General features: G+C 41.9%; 3 protein-coding genes across 3 annotated transcripts in view; all 3 read right to left on the minus strand.

Annotated features, from left to right (window-relative positions):
- The window catches only part of LOC125009548, a 321,026-nt gene that overhangs the window by 252,705 nt on the left and 47,214 nt on the right, over positions 1 to 21,107 (minus strand). The gene's annotated exons all lie outside the window — the stretch shown is intronic.
- On the minus strand, positions 34 to 12,915 carry LOC125022640 (atrial natriuretic peptide receptor 1-like). Its single transcript, XM_047609472.1, has 23 exons — positions 12,880 to 12,915; positions 12,175 to 12,286; positions 11,367 to 11,499; positions 11,115 to 11,247; positions 10,929 to 11,033; positions 9,751 to 9,853; positions 9,325 to 9,470; positions 9,111 to 9,183; positions 8,883 to 9,027; positions 8,690 to 8,776; positions 6,516 to 6,659; positions 5,974 to 6,095; positions 5,729 to 5,867; positions 5,093 to 5,141; positions 4,165 to 4,266; positions 3,675 to 3,794; positions 3,330 to 3,423; positions 2,680 to 2,767; positions 2,343 to 2,482; positions 1,846 to 1,998; positions 1,624 to 1,722; positions 780 to 871; positions 34 to 709 (listed from the first exon to the last, which is right to left on the minus strand). The coding sequence occupies exons 1-23, from the start codon at positions 12,913 to 12,915 to the stop codon at positions 557 to 559; spliced, it is 2,568 nt and encodes an 855-aa protein (XP_047465428.1). The 3' UTR covers positions 34 to 556.
- The window catches only part of LOC125008865, a 40,736-nt gene continuing 36,548 nt past the window's right edge, over positions 16,920 to 21,107 (minus strand). The window contains exons 8-10 of the mRNA XM_047586205.1: positions 20,430 to 20,753; positions 19,246 to 19,569; positions 16,920 to 18,948 (exon numbers count right to left, since the gene is read on the minus strand). Of these exons, the coding sequence (XP_047442161.1) occupies positions 18,893 to 18,948; positions 19,246 to 19,569; positions 20,430 to 20,753 (704 nt within the window). The 3' untranslated portion in view covers positions 16,920 to 18,892. The remainder of the gene's footprint in view (positions 18,949 to 19,245; positions 19,570 to 20,429; positions 20,754 to 21,107) is intronic.

The raw sequence follows: 21,107 nt of genomic DNA on the forward strand, positions 1-21,107 counted from the left end.
TTTAGTGCAAAATAATAAAAATCGTTGGCTCATTATTTTTTCACCACAGAAGTGAGTCTGTATCCCGTGTAGTTGTCATCTCTTCCAAGTATCAACGCATTTCAATAATGGCATCAGTGCCAGCTGTGCGATGCTGCTGTGATACTAGGATTTGAGTATCAAACTCTGTCCATATCCACCTTTTAATACAGGTGAGGATGGAGAAGCTCCACAGATTTGAGAGAAGCTCTATGAAATATGTGAGGAGTAATTTACTGGACGTATAGAAAACAAACTGGAACAAAAGTATCGATCCCATCACGCTAGTATCGATCCAATACCGATACTGGCCTTGGTATCGATACTACTGATATTTAGATCGATACACCCAGCCCTAGTTCTGGATGTGTGGTAGTAACTTGTTCCAGTGTGTTCCTCTTACAGATAAAACCTGTTTGGGAGAATTTAGTTTTACGTGTCGTCTGGTATTATCTGTTAATATTTTAAATACACACAAACATAAAGCATGATCTCTACAACCATGAGGAACTACACAATGAGATGAAAAGGACGGTGATCAGGACGTGTCCAGGAGAAGGTCCTCGTTCTCTAACCCTGCCTCTCGGCCCTTCTCTGTCTCCATGGCAACGCGTCTGCTGGGGTGGACGTCCCTGGAGACGAAAGAGGTCTTTTGTCCCTCCAACCAGTACGTCACCATGTCCCCCTTCCCCTGGACACATACACAGTGGATCTTTAGTGGGTCGCTGTGTGTGCTACTGTGTGTTATTGTGTGTTTGTACCTTGACCTCCAGCGTCCCCCTGCACTGCAACACGTAGCCTCCGATCTCCTCCAGGAGGAAAAAAGTACTGGAACTACATTGGATCTTCAGAGCTGGAGACAAGAGGAGTGTGTGTTATAGAGGAGTGTGTGTTATAGAGGAGTGTTGGTGTTGTTGTAGAGGTATGTACTGTTGTGTAGTAGTGTTGTCCTCTAATATCTTATCATTTTATTTTCTATCTTTTATAATTTACTAACCACTGTGTCTCCCTCTCTCCCCTCCATCTTCTTGTGAGGGTCTCTGGTCTGGAGGCTGAATATCTGACCTGTGGAGTTCTAAGCTACATCTGCTGCCGTGGCCTCATCAACCAGCCCAGTCTTCATGGTCTGGAGTCTTTGTATCAGACCTGTGGAGCTCCATAAACTACATCTGTCCCAGTCTTCATGTCCTCCTCCAGGTGTCCACTCCTACCTAGATGAACAATTCACCAACCTGCCCATAATTCCTGTTATACTCACAAACTGTCACAGATCATCAGCTATGTGTTATATTACTAGATCCTACATGTTTCCTTCAGCTTGATGTTTGTATCTATGACAGAAGTTAGTTTATCTAGTTTCTCCTGTTCTTCTTCTCTCTCTATCTTCTCTGGTTCTACCCGGCTGGTCTTCAGCAGATGGGTCCCTCCATATGAGCTGGGTTCTGCTCAAGGTTTCTTCCTGTTAAAAGGGAGTTTTCCCCTCAGGCTGCTCTGGAGGTTGCAGGCTGGTTTTTGTGAAGCGTCTTGAGACAATTTGTATTGTTATTGGCGCTATATAAATAAAACTGAATTGAATTGAATTGTTGTGTAGTAGTGCTGTGTTACCCAGGCTGGTGGACTCCATCCTGGATGCGGTGTTGACGGTGTCTCCAAACAGACAGTACCGAGGCATCTTGGTCCCCACCACTCCAGCCACCACTGGACCTACAAGAGAACAGAGACCACCAGAGTGGATTAGCATGTAGCATTTAGCCTTTAGCTAAATCTGTCCATAAATGTAGTTAAACTGGTCTGGGGAGAGAAGATAAAAAAAAACACTCAAGGCACCTGAGTGGATCCCTGCTCGTATCTGTAGCGGGTAGTTGGGTTTGTGGGGGATCCTGAAGCTGCGGCAGACCCCAACCAGGTCCAGAGCCATGTTGGCGATCTCGGAGGCGTGGAGGATCCCGTTCTCACGGGGGACGCCGGACACCACCATGTCTGCAGGACAATCAGCATCCTGGTTTTACCTCCTGACATTAGCTCTATGTGTAGTTTTAGTGTATGCTAGTCCAGTCCTCAGGAGGAGGTCTATGCTAGATCAGGTCTCAGGGGGAGGGCTTTGCTAGCTGAGGGCTGAGGAGGAGGTCTATGCTAGCTCACATCTCAGGAGGAGGTCAATGCTAGCTCAAGCCTGAGGAGGGCTATGCTAGCTCAAGCCTGAGGAGGAGGTCTTTGCTAGCTCACATCTCAGGAGGAGGTCTATGCTAGTTAAGACCCGAGGAGGACTATGCTAGCTCAGGTCTCTGGGTGTCTATGCTAGTTAAGGCCTGAGGAGGACTCACAGGCGTCTCCGATTGTCTCCACCTTGTAGACATCATGGTTGTCGATGATGTCGTCAAACGTGGTGTAGAGCTTGTTGAGGAAATCCACAACCTGATAGGGGGTGCTGCTACTGGACAGCTGGGTGAAGCCCACGATGTCACTGCACACATGGAGGCTTAGTCAGGACCTGGTCCAGGACCTCAGTCAGGTAACTCTGACTGAACACTTTACATAGTTTCGGCCCTTGGTTATGAACTTGGGGGTCGGGGCCCCTCCAGAGGTGCCCCAGATAAATAGCTCCTTATTAATCTAAAGGTTGACCCCCTAAAGAGCTCCAATGTTTAGTCCCGTCTGTACCTGAAGAAGATGGTGGCGCTGACGTAGCTCTGAGCCTGTAGCGGTTTCCCCTGGCGAAGGTCATCAGCCACCTGCTTAGGAAGCATACCTGCAACACAAAGACAGGACAACATTCATACCTGCAACACAAAGACAGGGCAACATTCATACCTGCAACATAAAGACAAGACAACATTCATACCTGCAACACAAAGACAGGACAACATTCATACCTGCAACACAAAGACAGGACAACATTCATACCTGCAACACAAAAACAGGACAACATTCATACCTGTAGGCTAAAGATATGTAGCTAGCAATAAGTACGCTAGTTAATATTTGAACCAGATCAAATGAGATCAGCAAGTATCAAAGTTATTGTGTTACTGTTATTGTGTATCATTTTGTTTCTGTGTGCCATTGTATGATACTGTGTTGTTGTGTGTTGCTGTGTCTTATTTTGCCACTGTGTGGTTTTGTGTCATTGTGTGTTATTGCTGTGTTGTTGTTGTTGTGTCGTACTGTAGAGCATTCGGTCAGTTTTTATGTTATTATAGTGCAATTGTGGTGTCATCATTGTGTTATTATTGTTGTGTCGTGCTGTAGAGCAGTCGGTCAGTTTTCTGTCATTGTTGTGTCATCATTGTGTTATTGTTGTTGTGTTGTACTGTAGAGCAGTCGGTCAGTTTTCTGTTTCTCGTGGGTCAGATCTTGTGTCCTCTCAGCGACCAACACCTCCAGATGTTTACTGTACTTCTCCATCTGAAACACACACACACCATCATAAATGGTCATCTATCTATCTACAGTACAGTATATAACTACATATACAATATAAATATAATACATGAATATATATGAGACATAAATATGTATGAGAGGACTTAAATAAATCTAACTATACATGAGATAGCTGTAGTGTAGGTGCAGTGTGTGATGCCAGTAGTATGGTTTACACATATATGTGAACGTATTAACTGTGTGACGTTCTGGTGGTGGGATGTCGTCATTACCAGGTTCATCATCATATCCACCGGGCTGACTTTGACTGGGTTGATGCGGTGAACAAACTTCCTGATTTGCTCAAAGGTGGGTCGGTGGGCGGGGTTTTGGGAGCGACATCGACGAATGAGCTGCAGACGGACAGACACATTATAAATACGGAATCATCTAACACGCTAATGCTAACACATGATGACACTGACACACTGGAAAATAAAAATGTCTGATATATGTCTTAGTTTAGTTTCTATTTGGCACCAAAAACAATTAAAGAATTGTTTTATTTCAAGCTAAAAGATAATCTTTAGCTAGCTAATAATATTGTGGCATGCAAACGCACATGGACAGTCTTGGTGCAGTCTACATAGACACAAACATATTCATTAAAGGATGAGGTGAACACAACAACATATAATGATATTAATAATAATAATTATTAATAATAATATCATAATAATAATAATAATAATGGTGGATCAGATTTAGACGTTGTGGACAAACCTCTACGTAGTCAGCTGGACAGGGACAGGTGGTGTCAGCTTTACTGGAGATGAGCTCAGGTAGAGGAGGACACCACGCACAGTCCAGGTTAGACTCATCAGCCTGCAGGGGGCAGTGTTTCATTTAATGCTGCTTCCTGTAAAAACTAGTGGCTGTCAAAGTTAAGGTGTGTATAAATCCACTGTCATGATTAATGTGAAGCTTCTGCAGCAGAATGACTGAGAACGTCTCTCAGTCAACCAACCCATAAAGATGGAAGATGCTAAACAGCACGTTGGTCCTCTCTGTGGGACATTTGAGGACAAAAAAACAAGAGGGACCAGTGGAGACACATAAAGTATTGTCACACTCTGCAGGAAGGAGTTTTCTTTCCAGCTTCAAATAGCACAAGCCAAGCATAAGTTAGTCGGGGATTCTGCTAGCACTTGGGCTAACGCGGCAAACCAAGGAATGAGGGGACACAAGGACGAGGGGTTGAGGGGACGAGAGGACAAGAAAACAAGGACATGAAGGGATGAAGAGACAAGAGGAAAAGGGGACAAGGAGACGAGGGAATGAGGAGACAATAGGACTAGAGGAAGAGGAGATAAGAAGACAAATAGACGAGGAGACAAGAGCACAAGGGATGAAGGAGACAATAGGACAAGGAGATGACGGAATGAGGGGACAAGGGGATGATGAGGAGACAAGATCACAGAACCAAGACAAAGACAGGTTAGTTTCTTAGTAGCTGCTGGAAGAGGAGGGACACATTAATGTGGACAGAGGTCGGTTAAACCAAGACACAAAAAGTTGGTGTAACTGTTGAAGATGTTTAATGAACACGTTAAAGCCAGATATATTCATTCTGTCTGGAGTCTGATTGGAGATTAAAGATGAAGGAGACTTAATGTGATTGAAAGAAGTAGATGAATCCTGAGTGACTTACTGGGACGGGGTTACTACGAGTGGCTACCTCCAGCAGGATGATGGAGTAACTGAAAGACACAATGAGGTCATTATGTTATGGGACACAACTTTCAAAACCAAATTATGAATAATAGCTGAATTCCACAAACTGCAGGTCCTCTAACAACCACTAGAGGCCTAGACCAGCATGTAACAGGTTTAGTCTCGAGAGCTAATTCATGGCACCACTGAAGAGTTGGCCAATTAAAAATGTTATAGCTACTAATTCAGTTAATTGTCTATAAATAATGAATCATGACAGATACGTGGTTGGCATTGCAACTGGTTATGTCACTTCCTGTGTCTATAGCATCAAATAACAAACTAAAACTAAACTCATCCAGAAAAAAAAGACACTTGAACATTCATCAACATTTTATTAACTACTTAAAATGACTGAAACGATCCTTTAATAAAATAATTTGACGTGTATTATAGTTTGGCCCAAGTCCTGCCCACTAGCATGGAGGGGGTGGACCTTATGACCTATACTGCAGCCTCTGGCCACCAGGGGGAGCTCTACTGGCTTTGTTCTATTTTTATACCATGGATGGATGGGGTTCAGTGGGCTTCGTTATGTCTTAGGAACAGATGTAGGTGATAAAACTGAGTTCACCTGAAGACGTCTCCAGCCAGCGTGGGCTCCATGTTGGAGTTCTGAAACTCAGGGGGCATGTAGACCTCCAGGAGTCTCTGCTGATAGGGGGACAGGGGCTCAGCAGCATCGTCCCTGCGGTACATCCTCAGGCCGTAATCTGACAGACAACAAGCCGTCAGTCAATGAGCAGGGTTTACAGTTTGGTTCTTCTCCTCCCTCTGAAGACCAGATGGAGGGTAACAGTGACCAGGATCAACTCTTACCTGTGATCTTACAAACCCAGCGGTCGTCTAACACACAGTTCATAGACTTGAGTCGGCCATGACAGATCTTATGTTGGTGGAGGTATGACATCCCCCTGGCTATGTCTGTGGCAAAGGAGAACCTGAGGGATAGAATATAGTGACTGAGGAATGTGTAAAAGTACATATAAAATCTACAATGATATACACAGTAAACAGAGACATACAACAGACTAGAGCCTATAGACAGCATAATGTAATAATATAAAATATATAATATAATATATAAAACTGTAAAAGATATTAGAGATATTTAAGATACATGAGTTAATAACTATGTCATGTAGAATAGAATTAAATATGTATACATACATACATCTATCTAAAAAGGAATAATAAAATGTATTTATATAACTTAGTATACTATGTGTGTATGTGTATTACTGTGTATTTGTGCTCTAGTGTTGGTGTGTAGTGTGTAGCTGTGTACTGTGTAGGTATGTAAGTGTGTTGGTGTGTAGTGTGTAGGTGTGTACTGTGTAGGTATGTTGTGGGACTGTTACCTGAAGCCCCAGTTCAGAGGGATCTCCTCGTTAAGGAGGACATCGTTGAGGCTTCCTTTAGGGCAGTACTCTGTTACTATGGCAACGTTAGGAACCTCCACACAACCACCAATGAACTTACAGAGATTTGGATGGTCCAGCTCTCTGGAAGGAGGACAGAGAGGGCAACTGTAGGAGAACATTTTATTTCTCCCATGACCCAGGAGGGGTCACTTCGCCGGACAGTCCATAATGGACAGGACTATTGTTGTTTCCTTTGCAGATTTCTGAGACCATAAAACAAAGCCATAAAACAAGCTTTAAGCACATTCCCGTACCAACGAACAAGGATTTAAAACTTTTCTCCCATTTACATGTAATCCACCAACAGGCACCACAGATAAGAACAACCAGACTTCTCCACACCTGGACCAACTATGGCAGATAAAGATAAATAATAAATAAATTAAGAACTGCAAGATCTCTCTCTGACTAGAACTACAAACTATGAAATGTATACTTGTAACCAAAATTACAATGTTTAATCTGTACTGATCTGATTTGTGTCAGAAAACAGTTTTGTTCGATTTTCTAGCTCAAAATTTGATAAAGTTAGCCCTTCAGTATTTTAATCATAAGTCTCTACCATCATACCATACTGGATAAAGATCGTAAATAAATAAAGAACTGCAAGATCTCTCTCTGACTAGAACTACAAACTATGAAATGTATACTTGTAACCAAAATTACAATGTTTAATCTTTACTGATCTGATTTGTGTCAGAAAACAGTTTTGTTCGTTTTTCTAGCTCAAAATTTGATAAAGTTAGCCCTTCAGTATTTGAATCATAAGTCTCTACCATCATACCATACTGGAAATAGCCATTTTTTTTGTCCTGAAAAATTTTGCATTGAAATGGATGGGACGGGCAAAAAAAAAAAAAAAAGAGCAAAAAAAAGTTCTTGCAAACATCTACTGCTCCTGCATATTTTCACTCTGAGACTTCATTTAAACTTTAAAATATAGACACGAGTCCTGTGCATTGGTGTATTAATCCATGTTTTGATCATTTTTATAGTTTTAGATCATCCCTGTTCAATGTCCATGATCATTTTTGGAGATATTGAGATTATAATAATAAGTAATATTATAATAATCAGTTAGAGAGGGAGAAATTGCCTAAAAGCTGTCTGAAACTTTTCTCTTTCCACGCTCCTCCCAGGCACAATTTCCACTTTACACACATGATTTTTTCCACAGTTGCAGACAAGCTTGTTCTGTCTCCCACAGAATTTAACCTGTGAGCCTCTGTTCGCAGTCACGTCTCTCTTGCCATTGACTCTAATGCAAAGATTTCCTGAGAGAAGCAGAAGAGACCCATGTTTTAAACTCGCACGTGTCTCCATAATATTCACTCTAGAAAGAAAAGTAACATATCAAAGTCTTCATTAAGTCCTTACGACGTGATCTGTAAGTGTGTGAGAGAGGACTGCACGCATGTCTGTGTTTGTGTGTGTTGTTGTAACATAAATGAAAGAGAGACAGCGGACAGACAGGGGTTTTTCTACAACTTTAGAAAAACTCATGTGTGCATAGTGTAAATTCTGTCCAGGAGGAGCGTGGAAACAGAAAAGTTTCAGACAATTTCAGACACCTTTCTCCACCTTAACTGATGAGGTCGCGCACTCTAGCACGAACATTTCGCGCAATACACACCCATTATAATCACAAAATTTCTCCATAAGACCTATCAAAATGTGGATTAAAATACCAATACACAAGACTTATTTTAAAGTTTAAATGAAGTCTCTAGGTGAAAGTACAGTATGCCTGAGCATAAGATGTTTGGAAAACTCCACTGATTTTTCTTTTTCGCTCTTTTTTTTGTCGCCCGCCCCATTTATTTCAATGCAAAATCATTTGCAGTTTTCGCAACTTACGTCACTAAAAATTGGTGTTTTGTAGAGAAAAGTAATAGCACAGTGATCCCAATCAAACCGCACTTCTGATATACAACTCGTGAAGGGATGAAAAAATGGAGGAAAAAGAAGAAGAAGAAACACACAGTATAACAATTGTGGCTTGGTGCATTGCCCCTTTGCCCCAATGAATAAATAAAGAGTGTAGATGGTTTGCATCTTGTCCCCCAGGTCTGGTCTCTACTCCAGGACAAACCTGTCCTGGTCTGTCTCACCTGACTTGTTTGACCTCCTGTCTAATGGTCTTGGACAGGGAGAAGGTCTTGGTCTGGATCATCTTGATGGACACAGTCCTCCCGTCACTATGGATTAGAGGACTGACATCAACCAGAGAGGACAGCGTCTAAAGGGGACAGGGTCTAAATGGACATGTCTCTAACTGGGACAGGTCTCTAAGTGGACACTCACTAGATGCCGGTGCAGGTGAAGGGGGTCCTCCTGGATCCCGGTTGTCCTGTCCAGGAGCTTAGAGCTGTCACACAACTTGTGTTACTGTCACTGTTCCCCACGGGGACACTCATGATGCTGCCCATGGTCACACGGGCCTCCTGGTCTACACACACAGACACACAAACAGTGAGACATGGAGTCCTACTAGGTCTCAGGGGGACCATGTTTCTAGTTTAGATCCAGTACCTTGTTTAATGGACGAGAAGTCGATGATCCAGCTCTCATCCCACAACAGCTTCTGTTTCTGGTACCTCAGCCACTACACAACAATAACACAATAGCTTCTCTGTAGTGTTCATCATTCTCAGTCTATGGTGGGGTCAGTGTGTTGTTGTGTTGTTATTGTTGTTTAGTATTAGTTGCATTGTTGTTGTCGTTGTGTAGTAGTTGTTGTTCCTACCAGCACAGTGAGGATGAAGGTGAGGCAGAGGAGGCTGAGGGGGAGGCTGATTGACAACTTGGAGCCGGTTGTCATTGGACACTGGCCACAGTCAGCTGGACACGTGGAACAAAGCTCCGCCCCCTCACAGACCCCATCACCACAAACTGAGAGAAGAAGAAGAAAAGAAGAAGAAGAAGAAGAGTAAAAGGTTTAGACGTTGCTAAACTAGACTTTTAAGGACTCTGGTAGCTCCACCTTCATCTAAGACACCTGGTTATTCTGGAGGAGGAGCAGGAGGAAGGGTAGGAAGGGGAGGAGGAACAGGAGGAGGAAGTGGGGTAGGTAGAGGAGGAGGAAGAGGGAAGGAAGTGGAGGAAGGGGAGGAAGGGGAGGAGGAGGAAGAGTAGGAGGAAGGGGAGGAAGTGGAGGAGGACTCCTACATACCCACGGCTGGCAGCACGGTGCTCTTTGCCTCCAGGGCCACTTGCATGTGACCCACTCGTATGTGGGCGATGAGAGAGGTCAGACCAGCGTGGACCAGAACCACCTGGAGACAGGGGGACGAGGAAAGTCTGGATTCAGGGACTCTGCTTTGGTTCCTTTATTAGGGCCATGAGGCAAAGCCCAGAATCACTATTGTATATGTGTGTTTGTTCTTCTTCTTTTTTATTAGGGCCACAGGGCAACGCACAAAGACACTGGTCTCTACATCTGTGATGTAGCTGTAGGGACCAGTGCCTCTAATCAGGGACATGAAAAGTTTTCTGTGAAAAACTGCCAAAATATTTCCATTGAAATGAATGCTACAGGCAAAGAAAACAGGAGCAAAAAAGAAAAAGTTTTTCAAAGGTCTACTGCTCAGGCATACTTTCACCTAGAGATGTCATTTAAACTTTAAACTGGTGTGTTAATCCGCGTTTTGATAGGTCTTATAATTTTTAAACAAATCACTGTTCAATTACCATAATAACTTTTGGAGAAATTTAGAGATTATAATGGGTGTGTATTTCACAGAATGGTTGAGTTGGTGACATCATCACTTAGATTGGAGGAAGGTGTCTGAAATTGTCTGAAACTTTTCTCTTTCCACGCTCATCCCGGCCACAATTTACACTCTACACACAAGATTTTCCCAACAGTTGTAGACAAACTTGTTGTGTCTCTCACAATGTGCTCGTCAAAGCAGTGAGACGTACAGAATTTAAACTGCGAGTCCCTGGGTGCATTCACGCCCCTCTCTGTTCTCCATTGACTCTAATGCAAAGATTATCTGAGAGAAGCAGAAGCGACCCCTGTATGAAACTTGCATGTCTCCAAAATATTTACTCTAGAAAGATAAAATAAAAAAACATATCGTAAAATCTTCAGGAAGGTCTGATGACGCCCACGGTCTGCATGGTGTTCTGATAGGAGCTACCGTTTTGTCACAGTGAGCCCAAATGTGAAACCAGTTTTATTAGCTCGGCTATATAGTAAATGAGGCCACTACCTTAATATACTTCAGATGTCTTGTATTGTTTATGGAGCTATGATTTTAAATACACTATTTATTTAGGTTTCATTTGTTGGTGTTGACAATAAAAAGAGACAGAAGAAGAAAGAAGTGTCCCCCTCTTCTCCACCTTGGCCGTCCAGTTGGTCTGGCTCATCTTGCCCGAGGTGGAGATGGTGTGGGTGAAGATCTTCCCGTCGTCCGGGATCCAGGGACCACAGATGCTCTCGGTGGTCTGGAAGAAAAGGAGGCCGTGTTGAGTTGTTATGGTTGGTGTGGTTGTTGTGGTTTATTTTAGACCAGGACTGGTGTGGACCATGTAGCCCAGGGGACAGGAGTGGATATTGGCGTGATGGATGCAGCAGTTCTCCCCGTTGGCGTCTTTCCAGCTGATGGGACAGTCCTGGTCCTCACAGAACCTCCGAGCTGCTTCAGCATCAGGGATGGAGCTGGACACACAGAGAAACCAGTTCAGACAAGACCAGATCAGACTAGATCAGCTCAGATCAGACCAGCCTAGACCTGGTCCAGTGTGTCGCTAGCCTGCCCCATTAGCCTTAGCTCCAACCTGTGAGTGAAGATGTGGTTCTGGACGGCCCACTGGTAGAAGGAGTCCTGAGCCGTGACCGAGTATGTGACGCTGAACACCTCCCCGCTCTTCACCGACTCTGGAGGACGGACGACCCACGCCATCTCCAGACCTGCACATAGGGGGGTGGTCTCAGTGTTAGTAGGACACCAATTAAACTCAGTTCACTTCAGTTTTATTTCCAGTTTAATTGTCTCAAGACGCTTTACAAAACCAGCCTGCAACCTTTTTAAAGTCCAGAGGAGAGGTCAGGACAACGTCGGGTTTTCATTCTGAAGAAGCTCTTCATCTGGTCTAAAGTAACTTTTCATCTGGTCTGAAGTAACTTTTCATCTGGTCTATTGTAACTCTTTATCTTTCATTGTAGTTTTGTAAAGTGCTGAAGTGGTTTAACAGATTTATGCAGAAAAATCTGAAAAAAAAAAAAAATTAATCAGTTCAGTTTTTAGATTTAACTATTTTTTTATTTCAAACTTGGTGTAGAGACTTTGTGTAGAGCCACATGTACTATTCATTTATTTATGTATGTATTTATTAATTTATTGAGTTTATTCTTGTATTCCTGGTAATCTAATTCCTGTCATGTTGTAATAAATATTTAAATGAGTTTAATTGTTGAATTTCTTTCATTTGTTCAGATTAAAATCCAATAAAAAGGACAAAAGAAACAAACGTAAAAATAAGAAGCTCCAGTCGTGTTGAGTCCAGTTCTTCTTCTGATCCAACTAATAATCCATTAACGAATGAATGAATGAATGAATGAATGAATGAATTAATCCTCTCTCACCTCCACACTCGATCATGTTGTATTGGTTGGGACGGTCCAGAGGCCAGCAGTCGTACTCACTGTTGTCCAGGTCATGCCAAGAACACACAGGGCCCAGCCAGCACACACACACCTGGGGACAACACAACACAACGCGTTAACAAACAACACAACACACACACACACACACACACCTGGGGACAACACAACACAACACATTAGCAAACAACACAACGCAAACAACACACACACACACACACACACACACACACACACACACACACACACACACCTGGGGACAACACAACACATTAGGAAACAACACAACACACACACACACACACACACACACACACCTGGGGACAACACAACGCATTAGTAAAAAAAACACAACACACACACACACACACACCTGGGGACAACACAACACAACACATTAAGAAACAACACAACACACACACACACACATCTGGGGACAACACAACGCATTAGTAAAAAAACACATACACATAACAGGGAACAACACACACACAGATGTGAAGTCTAATAGTCTAATATTCTTCAAAAAAAGTAAATGATAAAATATAGAAGAAAGAAACACAATATAAACACAAAGATCAAACACAAAACGACAGGTAAATTAATTCTTTTTTTACCTCAGAGAAGATTTTATTTTCCCTCTGGATTCAGATCATTGATGAATAAACAAAGAAAAGTGATTCTTACCGAGAGCAGAAACCAGAGAGACTGATGATGGTTCATCCTGGAGGAGAGGAGAGGAGAGGAGAGGAGAGGAGAGGAGAGGAGAGGAGAGGAGAGGAGAGGAGAGGAGAGATATTACTGTAATAGATGGAGCTCTGCCCTCTGGCGGTGGCTGTAGTTACTGCACCCTGCTCTTTATCTCCACTAGAATAAATTAAATATTGATGTTTTTCCATCAGTGTGACAGATTATCACCTATTATTATTTATTTATTTATTTATTGTGTGAATTAGATTGAAGAGACAGCCTGTCAGATTCAGTGTAAGATGAAATGTTTAATCTTTTCATCTGCAGCTAATTTCAAGGGTGTTTAACACAGTGTCTCTCTGTGTCCTCACTTTCTTGGTTTGTTAAAGTGATTCTACCTCAATATAATACATATAAATATATAGAAGTCATAATAACCCTCCATGGTCCAGGAACCATATGTGGTAATGTGGTTCCTGGTTCCTCTCAGTGAGGTTTATTGTCATGTGGTTTTCATTGAGCCAATCAGAGAAGATCCAGGAAACATCATCAGGTCTAATCAGGGTCTAATGTGGTCTACAAGGTCCCCCTCTGAACTGGTTTATTAGGAACCATGAAGAAGAACAAGTGTCCTAATGTTTCTAATGTGATGATGTTGACAAGTGTCTGAATCAGCTCTGATGTTCTAATGTGACAAATACATGTTTACATTAGTTTAAGGACCAGGAACCAGATCTGAGACCAGGAACCAGGTATGAGACCAGGAACCAGATATGAGACCAGAAACCAGATATTAGACCAGAACCAGATATGAGACCAGGAACCTGATATGAGACCAGGAACCAGATATGAGACAAGGAACCAGGTATGAGACCAGGAACGAGATATGAGACCAGGAACCAGATATGAGACCAGAACCAGATATGAGACCAGAAACCAGGTATGAGACCAGGAACCAGATATGAGAGATTCATTCCTCTGGATTTAACTCAGGAACATTGTTGCTACGGTGACAGAAGCTCTGTCCATCTTTGCTTTTATTTTTATTAAGAACTGCACCTTCAGAGGAGCAGCTCTGTCCCTTTAAGAAGGACGGTCGTAGACTGGAGTTGCTGTTGTTGAACTTGTTCATGTCTGAGGATGTGTGTCTGAACTGAGGACAGAGTTCTTAGGTAGGAGCTGAGGAGCTGACTCCCTCCCACCGAGCACCGACTGCACCAGGACAAAGAGCTCCTCCACGCGATGCTCGGTTCAGATGAAATGAACTGATTCATTTGGACTGAGACACTTTTGATACTGTTCATTTTCTGAAAGCTTCAGATCTATAACTTTTAAATGATAAATGTGAAGACAAAATGTGGTTTGGATAAAAGGAAATTATGTTCATTTGTATGAAAGAAGTCTTTTAGGTTAGTAAAGTTTAAAGCAAACACAAATTTAAAACAAATGGTGCTAAAGATATGTTTAACTGGTTTTGGGATCATGAGGGGGTCCTCCAAGTTTTTTTCCCTGGACAAGCTGTAAAAGACAACCAGAAAAGAAAAGTTGAAGTACAGAACTGTTGCTTAGGTTGTGTTATTGGAAGATTTTGAGAACAGTGCATTTTCAAAGAGCATTAATGAATCTGATCTGTCCATCACCGCTTCCCCAAAAACATGCTGATGGATTTATGAACTCTTGTTTTAAATCAAAACCAGTTCAGTGCTCATCTCCTGTCCACCCTGAGATGTTTGGCCACCGCAACATTTCAGCCAGAGTTTGGAGACATATGCATTTCACTGCCAACACTAAATAGAACCATCCCGGCCAAATTATTTCTCTGGCCTCAGTTTACATCCAGTTCCCATACAGACATCACCAACAAGAACAGATTAAATCAGGGTTTCAGGCCATTGCCGGATTCCCAAACATAATTTGGAGCCATAGATTGACTAACATCTCAATAAAGCTACACAATGAATTCAGTTACATGAACGGGAAACGATTTAATTTAAATACACAAATGACGTGAGATGCAGCTACGTCTCTATTAAACGTTGCTGTAGAAACGCACTTCAGTGTAAACCTCAAAAACTCATTCAGACTAGAGAAAGGATCATACAGAGAGTTTAGGTCAGCCCTGTTAAACTTTCCAATCTCTTTGAGTGACTCGTTTATTTACAGTAAAGTGTTTGCGATGTTGGTCAGATGATCCTTTATTTCATTTATGGATTAGGTGGGGTCTTGTTGATTTTGCAACAGTGATTTAACCCCAAACTCCCCCGGCTCCTCCACTGCTTCCAGATTGGAGCGCACACGTAGGACTGGCTGTCTTCACCATGATTTCGGTGAAGGTAAAAAAGAAAAAAAATCTCTTCACGCATTCTTAAAGGGATCGTCGTTACCATATATGGTCAATTCACACTCTGACCGTGTGTACACACAAAATCTAGTGGTAGAACTACACATAGAACCAGGGGTTCATTTGATCCCGCTGGAACAAGATCCGGCACCTCTTAATTTTGGTCTCCCTGTGTTCTGGTACTTATTTGGGTAGATCCGGTAAAATAAAATAATAATATGTCCTTTCATTAATTTACAGAACAAATCCCAAGAATTTTAACATCATTTGAAAGAGTCGGAGTTTTGTTGAGGATCTGAAAAGCTCGACCAACAAGCCACGCCCCTCACACAGGAAAAATTTTTTTAGAAATTCGAGGATAAACGGTTACAATTTCAATGCAAACATGTCAAAAAGACAATTAGAGTTACTGACTTTTTTCAAAAGAAGGAAGTGTTGGATGACACTTAAAAACGAGTCAGAAAAGCCTCCACAAGCGGGGACGAGGTTCAGCTGCAGCAGGAGGCTAGCGCCGCAACAGCTAGCTGGGTTCACCAACAGCTAGCCAAGCTAGCTGGCACGTGTTAGCAGCCGGAGCAGGAGCCAGCTACAGCGCTAGCAGTCAGCCAGGTGGACCAACACCAACACCAACCGCCGGAGAAACAGGCGGGAACCCCGGCATCAGCTGGTTTACTGCAGGAAGGTTCTGGAGAGGAGAGCGCGTTGAGCGGAGAGGATTGTGGGACGTCCAGCGACAGGTCAGGGATTGGATGTTCTCTCTTTTCTTTTTCTTTTGACACGTTAAACCTGTTGAGAAATGAATTGCTGACTGTATACTGTCCCACCTGTGGTGATGTGGGCATTTGCCTGTGCTGTGCATAGTATCGCCTAAAATCATTGTGAATTATTGTCATAACATTTCTACCATGGATATTATTTATTATTTGAAACTGAGACTTCTAAGTCCCACGTGGTGAGTGGACATTTTCACGTTGTTTTCTGCACGTTTTCTGTGTACGTTCAGGGACCTGTGCCCGTCTCATCATCCCTGAGCTGTTATACTTTGGGTTCTGGCACCTTATGATTTACAAATTAAGCTCTGCATAGAACCAATAAGAGAGTCGTGGTGTTAATCTCAAACTTCACACTTAACATATTACTGGTCTTTTAGTCGGTAGTTTAGAAGACACTTTGAATAATTGGTGTGAAAAGCTATAAAAGACAACCTGAAAAGAAAAGTTGAGGTACACTACTTGCTTATCTTGTGTTATTAGAGGATTTTGAGAACCGTGCGTTTTCAAAGAGCGTTAATTAATCTGATCTGTCCAACAGCTTCCCCAAAAACATCCTGATGGATTTATGACGTGATTTAAAACTCTGGTTTTAAATCAAAGCCAACCCAGTGGAGTTTGTGCATTTCACAGCATATCCCGGCAGTGTTGGATGAAATCATTTCTCTGGCCTCAGTTTACATCCAGTTCCCATACAGACATCACCAACAAGCCCAAATTGAACAAGAATTTCGGGCCATTGCCATAGATTGACCCACATCACATAAACCACATAATAGTTACGTGAACGGGGAATGATTTCATTCACTTAATACACAAATAATGGGAGATGCAACTACGTCTTGTAGAAACGCACTTTAGTCTAAACCTCAAAAATTCAATCAAGAGCAGGGATCATACAAAGAGTCAGTCTGTTAGCTGATGTTTGGAATGTGAGAAATTTCATTTTTCTTTATGTTAATTTGCTCTAATTAAAATTATTTAACATTTGCGATGCATCAATCTGTTTCAGCGCACGGTTTGATTAACGAGGCCCCAGGTGTGAACAGTGATTTGCTCTCTCTAGAGTCCAGGTATGAAGATAATGTAATAGTATGTTAATCTAATAAAGGACAATTCCTTTAAACCAAACAACTTTTTTATTTACGATTTCAGGACAGAAAAAAACAGACATTTGGTCAAAAGGTGCTCCTTGAACAACACTGGTCATTGACTGCATTCATTAGCTGCTGTGTTTCTAGGACAGGGACTTTCCACTATACAGCGGGTAAAATAAGTATTGAACACATCACAATGTTTCAACATGTTTCTAAAGGTGCTATTGACATGAAATGTTCACTAAAATTCACCAGAAACCAGAACAAATAAGTTCAGAAATTAACTTATGTGTAATAATGTGAAATAACAGAGAGAAAAAGTATTGACACACAGAAAAGGAGGTGGGAAAAGGCAACGAAAGCCAAGACACCAGCTGAAATCTATCAGTGCTCAGTGTCAGGATCAGTAGAGGTGAGGACCCACATGCAGGACAATTGATGAGAAGGCAGGAAATCTGAGGAAAAAGGAGTATTTCACAAAAACAAAGGGGAAACTCAAGGCGCTGCAGAACGGAGAAAGGACAAGGACATGGCATGGAGATAAGAAACGTGACAAGACGAGGAACAAAGGGAAGACAGGGCTATAAATACACAGGAGGGCTGAGGGACGACAAGACACAGGTGAAACTAATGAGGACAATGACACCACGAGAAACCAATTAATAAGCAAGAGACACACAGACAGGAAACTAAGAGTTGACAAAGTAAAACAGGAAACTCGAAACATAGGAAACAGGAAACACAAAATAAAAGACAGACACAGAACCATGACAATCAGGAAGCTTTCCTGCCCCTGGTCAGAATAAATGAATATCAGCTGGTTCAGTCCAAACTGATGGTCTAGAAAAAGATGTGTAGGGACAGTTCATCACAGTTTGGCCTCAGCAGCTGATGAGAAGAGTCTAAAACGACAACAACAACAAAACACAAGTGCAGCAACATAAACAGATTTTCCAACTGCCTTTTGACTCCTATTACGTTCCTTTACTTTTTACAGAAGATACCAGCGCAACTCCTTCACACTTGTGCTAATAGATACATGTTTCTCTTCACTCTGAACCACTTTCAGCAGCAAATGTGATGAAAACTGTCGCACTGTAGATCCCTGACTAGGAAGCTACATGTTGTGGTGCAGAGCTGTCCTCTCCTGAATCAGCTACTCAGTTGGGATTCATTCCTTCTAAATCATCATGGTTCTGGTTCTGGTTCTCTGAGCTCATCATCCAATCAGAATGATCTCTCAGACTGATCTGTTCTGCAGACTGAGGTCCAACTAGAACCAACAGAGCAGGACACAACAGAACAACTAGAGTCAGAGACGATGACTGACTCCAGAAACCGTCCAACAAGAGATGAAGTCGGTGCAACGTCTGTTAAAGTTGATGTGATGAACAGCTTCCATCCTTCAGTGGAGTTTGTCTCAGTTTCTGACGAGGTCCAGGACTCGTTCTCTTTTGACTCTGTGTTTGGTCTCCAAACCGAGTAAAGGATGTGTGTGGTTTCCTGGTTAACCCTGTAATTCCAGCAGTAACCTTTCCACACTCTCCTCTGGAGGCTGCAGTCTTCTGTCTCTTCATCTGCTTTAAATGTTTGTTTTGAAAGACTCATTTAAATCTGTCCTCAGTGTTCAGCTGATCAGGACAAACATCTATAGTCTAGGAGCAACGAGGACAACATGTTGATCAACCCTGATCCTTAAAGAGTCTTCAGACCAGGACCAGGAGCTGACAGAGCGTCCTCCTCCTTTCATCCATCGTCCATCAGATCCTTCACTGATCAATGATCAAAGATCAACAACCTGATCAAACTACGTCTTCAGCCATAAGAGGAGACGTTACATCCTGGACCTGGACTCTGTCTGGAGAGGAGACACAGGACAGTTAGAGACAAAGACAGTTAGAGACAAAGACAGACAGATAGATAGATAGATTTAAAGAAAGAAAAAAGAAAGAATGAATGAAAGATGGAAAGAATGAAAGATGGAAAGAAAGAAAGAAAGAAAGAAAGAAAGAAAGAAAGAAAGAAAGAAAGAAAACAGAAAGACAGAAGATGGAGAACAAAAGGATAAAAGATAGATAGATAGATAGATAGATAGATAGATAGATAGATAGATAGATAGATAGATAGATAGATAGATAGATAGATAGATAGAAACCTTTCATTCTGAGCTCAACTTGTTTCTTCATCAGTATCTCTCCCTCCTTGTCGTAGACTTTACAGGTGTAGGTGTTGGTGTCTCCATCTGTGGGGTGTTTCAGGGTCAGACTGAGGTCTCCAGTTTCCAGCAGGTCTTCATTCATCTTCGTTCTGTTTCTATAAATCTGGTTCTGTTCTTCAGGACGGTCAGAACCGTTCTTATACACATGGACCTTCCTCCACTCTCTGTCCCACCACACCACTCTAGTGACTCCAGGCAGCTCTGTGGTTCTGAAGGACAGCTGGACAGACTCCACCCCTGAATCCACCTCCACCTGGTGGACTGAGAGGACAACACATCACACCATCAGCTGTAGAGACAGCAGCAAGAAAGAAAGAAAGAAAGAAAGAAAAAAGAATGAAAGAAAGAAGATGGAGAGAAAGAAAGAAGATGGAGAGAAAGAAAGAAAAAAGAATGAAAGAAAGAAGATGGAGAGAAAGAAAGAAAAGAAAGAAAGAAGATGGAAAGAAAGAAAGATGGAGAGAGAGAGAGAGAAAGAAGATGGAAGGAAAGAAGGAGAGAAAGAAAGAAAGAAGATGGAAGGAAAGAAAGAAAGATGGAAAGGAAGAAAGATGGAGAAAGAAAGAAAGAAAATGTAAAGAAAGAAAGAAGATGGAAAGAAAGAAAGAAAAAAGATGGAAAGAATGAAAGATGGAGAGAGAGAAAGAAGATGGAAAGAAAGAAAGAAAGAAAGAAAGAAAGAAAGAAAGAAAGAAAGAAAGAAGATGGAAGGAAAGAAAGAACGAGATAAAGAAAGAAAAAAGAATGAAAGAAAGAAGATGGAGAGAAAGAAAGAAGATGGAGAGAAAGAAAGAAAAGAAAGGAAGAAGATGGAAAGAAAGAAAGATGGAGAGAGAGAGAAAGAAAGAAAGAAAGAGGAAGATGGAGAGACAGAAAGAAAGAGAATGAAAGAAATAAAGATGGAGGAAAGAAAGAAAATATGGAGAGAATGAAAGAAAGAAAGAAAGAAAGAAAGAAAGAAAGAAAGAAAATGGAGAGAGAAAAAATAAGATGGAGAGAACGAAAAAAGAAAGAAAGAAAAGATAGATGGATGATAGATAGATAGATAGATAGATAGATAGATAGATAGATAGATAGATAGATAGATAGATAGATAGATAGATAGATAGATAGATAGAAACCTTTCACTCTGAGCTCCACTCTATTCCATCTCAGTATCTCTCCCTCCTTGTCGTAGACTCTACATCTGTATTCTCCATTGTCTCCATCTGTGGGGTATTTCAGGGTCAGACTGAGGTCTCCAGTTTCCAGCAGGTCTTCATTCATCTTCGTTCTGTTTCTATAAATCTGTTTCTGTTCTTCAGGACGGTCAGAACCGTTCTTATACACATGGACCTTCCTCCAGTTTCGGTCCCACCACACCACTATAGTGTCTCCAGGCAGCTCTGTGGTTCTGAAGGACAGCTGGACAGACTCCGCCCCTGAATCCACCTCCACCTGGAGGACTGAGAGGACAACACATCACACCATCAGCTGTAGAGACAGCAGCAAGAAAGAAAGAAAGAAAGAAAGAAAGAAAGAAAGAAAGAAAGAAAGAAGATGGAGAGAGAGATGGAAAGAAAGAAGATGGAGAGAAAGAAAGAAAAGAAAGAAAGAAGATGGAAAGAAAGAAAGATGGAGAGAGAGAAAGAAAGAAAGAAGATGGAGAGAAAGAAAGGAGAGACCGAAAGAAGATGGAGAGAAAGAAAGGATTAAAGAAAGAAAAAAGAAAGAAAGAAAGAAAGAATGAAAGATGGAAAGAAAGAAAGAAAGAAAGAAAGAAAGAAAGAAAGAATGAAAGATGGAAAGAAAGAAAGAAG

The sequence above is a fragment of the Mugil cephalus genome, chromosome 1 (genome assembly GCF_022458985.1).
Source record: "Mugil cephalus isolate CIBA_MC_2020 chromosome 1, CIBA_Mcephalus_1.1, whole genome shotgun sequence".
NCBI lineage: Eukaryota > Metazoa > Chordata > Actinopteri > Mugiliformes > Mugilidae > Mugil > Mugil cephalus.

Bases quoted from the DNA above. Each gene is read 5' to 3' on its own strand.
- LOC125022640 (XM_047609472.1), bottom strand. From the start codon at position 12,915: ATGAACCATCATCAGTCTCTCTGGTTTCTGCTCTCG. The intron at 12,287-12,879 runs GTAAGAATCACT...TGTTGTCCCCAG, and splicing joins CTCTCTGGTTTCTGCTCTCG to GTGTGTGTGTGCTGGCTGGG. The intron at 710-779 runs GTACAAACACAC...GTATGTGTCCAG, and splicing joins GGGGGACGCTGGAGGTCAAG to GGGAAGGGGGACATGGTGAC.